General features: G+C 35.5%; 1 protein-coding gene across 2 annotated transcripts in view; it reads left to right on the forward strand.

The window, feature by feature from the left end:
* The first annotated feature begins 2746 nt into the window (after positions 1-2746).
* The window catches only part of LOC128641701 (contactin-3), a 102609-nt gene continuing 99920 nt past the window's right edge, over positions 2747-5435 (forward strand). For both annotated transcript variants that reach the window (XM_053694232.1, XM_053694233.1), the window contains exon 1: positions 2747-2827. In XM_053694232.1, the coding sequence (XP_053550207.1) occupies positions 2782-2827 (46 nt within the window). In that variant the 5' untranslated portion in view covers positions 2747-2781. The remainder of the gene's footprint in view (positions 2828-5435) is intronic.

Genomic DNA, 5435 nt, shown 5'->3' on the forward strand with positions numbered 1-5435 from the left:
AAAAGATTAGCCTGAGAATAATATGTAAACATATTTTATTTAAAAATTTATATTAGTTGTTAAAATATTGAAGATGTAATAGTAAAGTTTTAGCTTCGATAAAATAACGTTTGCTACGATATTGAAACATAGGTTTTCCCCATATCTATATATTCTGCTGTATACAGTTAGGTACAGATATGAATCAGGCAATAAGAGAGCAAATAATACACAACAAAGGCATAAAATCTGCAGCCTAGGTTTCTTTAAAAGGCAAAAAAAGCAAAGAGGGCGCCAAATGCAAGATAGTACTAAATACTCACAAACATGTATGCACTTGATCGTGCAAAAAGGCAGGCTGAACCATCTGAGCTGTTCAGCAGACTCACACTCAGGACTCCACCGAGGCACCTTAGGTCGTTGTAGTCGGTCAGATATATGCTCTGATATCCACCAGGGCAAAGACGACAATCAACAGATATGAGAGCTGGGGCTAATCGACGTCCCAAAATGCTGTGTGAGAGAGGAGACAAACGCTTCCACCCCACAGATCACTCTTGATGCTTGATCAAAATGAAGGTGTTTATTAAAACACTAAAATTCACAGATTCACAACGCGTTTCTCAATTAAACAACTGTTTCTTCAGGTGATATAAAAATAAATAATTTATACATAAAAACTTACTTAAAGTCAAGGTAAACTTTGACGAATGAAAGTCCGTTTTTTAAAAATACTATTAAAAACAGGGGCACTTTCATTCATCAAAGTTTACAAACCAGCCATTTTGATTAAAAACTTACCTTTGTTTTTTTTCACAGCCAGAGCAGCTTCCCCCTCCTGGAAATCCTCTCTTCACATGTCAGCAATGACTAATCCGGCTTCCTCCAATCACAGCATGGCCTCAGGCAATAACCACCTTGGGGTGAAAGCCGTGATTGGAGGAAGCCGGATTAGTCATTGCTGACGTGTGAAGAGAGGATTTCCAGGAGGGGAAAGCTGCTGTAGCTGTGAAAAGAAAAAAAGGTAAGTTTTTAATCAAAATGGCTGATTTGTAAACTTTGATGAATGAAAGTGCCCCTGTTTTTAATAGTATTTTTAAAAAACGGGCTTTCATTCTCCAAAGTTTAACTTTACTTTAAATACCTCCAAAGTTGGCGTGCACTTCCTTCTACTGCGCATGTCCCAATAGATTAGGCTGTGATTAGTTGAGAGTATCCTGCAAACTCTTTGTCTCTCGCTTTTGGTTGACACTATCCATATCCAATCAGGATAGCTTACTATAATTTTGTCTGATGGTACGTCAAGAATATTTACATTTGCCATGTGTTAGCGAGAATTTATTATTGGTATACAGTGCATCATCGGATACAACCCAAATATCAAATGCAGTGCAATTTCAACTAGTGTCGTGATACATTTAAAAGGTGATAGAATGGAGACTTGATTGCGCTCCAACCTTCGCAGCTGACTCAAAATCTAAGGACTAGGACATCCCAAAAAAAAGTGTAGCCGACTTTATTCAAACATGCGAAAACCACAATGAATCAAAACAAATAGGCATATTGATAATTGATCTCTGTTCGGGTAAAAAAAGGGGGAAGTAATTGTAAAACTATAATTGTATATTTACATCCATAGAGTACATCCTAAATATATATTGGATGATAATTATCCTCTCATATGGTTACACATATCAAGACAAATAAAAACGCAATAGATTTAAACATTGATTACTCCATAGAAATAAAGTAAAATAAAATAAATCTACTAATAAAAATACTCTATACAAACATGTTAAAGATTATTTATGCAATATTCATTTTTAATAAAGTGTTATAGGGGTAAATTTATTATAGTGCGAGCGGACATGATACGATGTAGCTTATCATGTCCGCTGCACATCGATAAATGCCAACAGCATACGCATTTATCATTGCACCAGCAGTTCTTGTGAACTGCTGGTGCAATGCCGTCCCCTGCAGATTCGCTGCCAATCAGCCGCTAGCAGGGGGTGTCATCATATTCGATCAGGTTGATTTCTGTCTGCCATCTCAGAGAAGGCAGACAGGTTATGGAGCAACAGTCTTTAGACCGCTGCTTCATAACGTCTGTTTCCGGTGAGCCTGAAGGCTCGCCAGAAACACGGGGTATCAAGCTCCGTACGGAGCTTGATAATTTGACCCCATAGGGTGTATTTACTGTAAATATTTTCACATTGCAATGTTCTGCACATAGCATAGCGATAAATACTGCTCCATTTATAATCCGGGCCTTACTTTGTATGAAGGTCTTTTGCAATATAGCACATAGCTGCTGATAAAAACTTTGCATATAAAATGGATTTAATGTAACTTAAAAAAGGATTTGCTAATAAAATGTAATGACTTTCCTTACAAAATAAAGTTTTAAAATAACAAAAAAACAAACAAACAAAAAAAAAACATCTGTGCTTAATATGAAGTTTTTCCCAGCAAACCCTTCTTCATACAATACAATACAATACAATACAAGCTGCGGGTTGACTATTATTAAAATGTTGCTACATATAATAAATGACGTTATAAAAGCACAAGTGTTATGTCATTGTTGTCCGAACTGGGACTTCCATAAGATGCACTCTAGTTAATTCCTTTACTGTTCTGAACCACAATGGCTGCGTGGAACTGGGATTCAAGGGTTAAATGCTCCACCCTCCAAAGTTATCTAGGGTTAACTTATACTGAGGTTATCTGCACTGGGCCTCACTTATCTTTCAGAAGACAGAAACTGATCTCACACAGGAAGAGAGTTACAGTGAAGACATGTGTGTGAGAGTCACTGTGTTGGTTCTGCTTCTATGTGGAATATGTAAGTATGCTGGCATGTGTAGATACCTGGACACACACACACCTACACATACTTCACACACTACACACCTGTACCAAGACTTACACATCTACACATAATACACACACACACACTGCACACAAACACACCAATGTAGACCAACACATACATACCTACACACACAGACACACATACACACACAGACTTACAAACACTACCCACATGCACCAACATATAATGCACACAGACTTACAAACACTACACACATGCACTAACATATAATGCACACACACAGCACACATACACACCAAAGTAGACCAACACATACATACCTACACACACAGACACACACACAGACTTACAAACACTACACACATGCACCAACATATAATACACACACAGCACACATACACACCAAAGTAGACCAACACATACATACCTACACACACAGGCACAGACACACACACACAGACTTACAAACACTACACACATGCACCAACATATAATACACACACACACACATTGCACACAAACACACACCAAAGTAGACCAACACATACATACCTACACACATACACACAGACTTACAAACGCTACACACATGCACCAACATGTAATACACACACACACTATACACATACACACCAAAGTAGACCAACACATACATACCTACACACACAGACACACACACACACAGACTTACAAACACTACACATGCACCAACATATAATACACACACACACACTGCACACACACACACCAAAGTAGACCAACACATACATACCTACACACACACACACACACACACACACACACAGACTTACAAACACTACACACATGCACCAACATATATTACACACACACACACACACTGCACACACACTCACCAAAGTAGACCAACACATACATACCTACACACACAGAGACATAATGTCCATTAGATTTTCAATTATTATTTTTTTAATGTTAAAAAATGTATAAAATTACTTTAAAAAAATGGTGTACATGCCTGTTATGCATTGATATTAAAGGGATATTCCATCCAAAATTGGAATCCACGTATACATTACAGTTTGGGATAGAAACAATTTTGTAATATACATTTATTAGGAAAACACTTCTAATATAACATATAGCTGTTTCCAAAGTGTATTTAAGTATGCACCATGCACCAGCATTTAAAACACAGCTCTAGCTCAGAGAGCCTAAGGTGCTTGTACCATCTGGTAATGACTCAATTTGTAAATTTCTGACATGATACCAGCCCCACTGATACTCTGAGCAACTGCAGTATTTAAAATGCTGGTGCACTGAGAATATCTAGCTATGAATAAAAAGCAGAGAAAATGTTATCACATAAAGATTAATATCTTTTACTAGAAGCATTGTTGCTAATACATGTATATTGCAAATATGTTTCTATTCAAAGATGTAATTCATCTTTGTTTGCATTGCTCCCTTGGTATCCTTTGCTGAAAAGTAAGCCTAGGTAGGCTTGTATGATCTCAGGAGCAGGCACGGATATTAGCAGCAGCATTGTATGCAACTCTCTACATAATTGCTAAAAACATTACGAGTGGTGCAATAACAGTTACGCACAAGCGAAAAGGGTTTTCTCGCTGATGTTTGCACGTGTTGGGTTTAGCACTCATATTAAAAGTTAAATGTAAACGCAAATGAATTAGTGCAATCGTAATTTACGCTAGAATGATTACCGTGTCCATAGAGCTCTGGTTAACTGTTTTGCAAGACAAAAAATGATCACAAAACACATCAAAAATACATTACAGAGTACAGTTGCACTCATAATAAGACCATCTAATAAATATACATTACACAGTACAGTTACACACATAATAACACTGTCTAATAAATACATTACACAGTACATTTACATTCATAATAACACTGTCTAATAAATATACCTTACACAGTACAGTTACACACATAATAACACTATCTAATAAATATACATTACACAGTACAGTTACACTCATAATAACACTATCTAATAAATATACATTACACAGTACAGTTACACACATAATAACACTATCTAATAAATATACATTACACTGTACAGTTACACTCATAATAACACCATCTAATAAATATACATTACACAGTACAGTTACACTCATAATAAAACTGTCTAATAAATATACATTACACAGTACAGTTACACACATAATAACATTATCTAATAAATATACATTACACAGTACAGTTACACACATAATAACACTATCTAATAACAATACATTACACAGTACAGTTACACACATAATAACATTATCTAATAAATATACATTACACAGTACAGTTACACGCATAATAACACTATCTTATAAATATACATTACACAGTACAGTTACACTCATAATAACATTATCTAATAAATATACATTACACAGTACAGTTACACACATAACTGTCTAATAAATATACCTTACACAGTACAGTTTCACTCATAATAACACTGTCTAATAAATATACATTACACAGTACAGTTAAACTCATAATAACACTATCTAATACATATACATTACACAGTACAGTTAAACTCATAATAACACTATCTAATAAATATACATTACACAGTACAGTTACACACATAATAACACTATCT

This window comes from Bombina bombina, chromosome 11, assembly GCF_027579735.1.
Source record: "Bombina bombina isolate aBomBom1 chromosome 11, aBomBom1.pri, whole genome shotgun sequence".
Classification (NCBI taxonomy): Eukaryota; Metazoa; Chordata; class Amphibia; order Anura; family Bombinatoridae; genus Bombina; species Bombina bombina.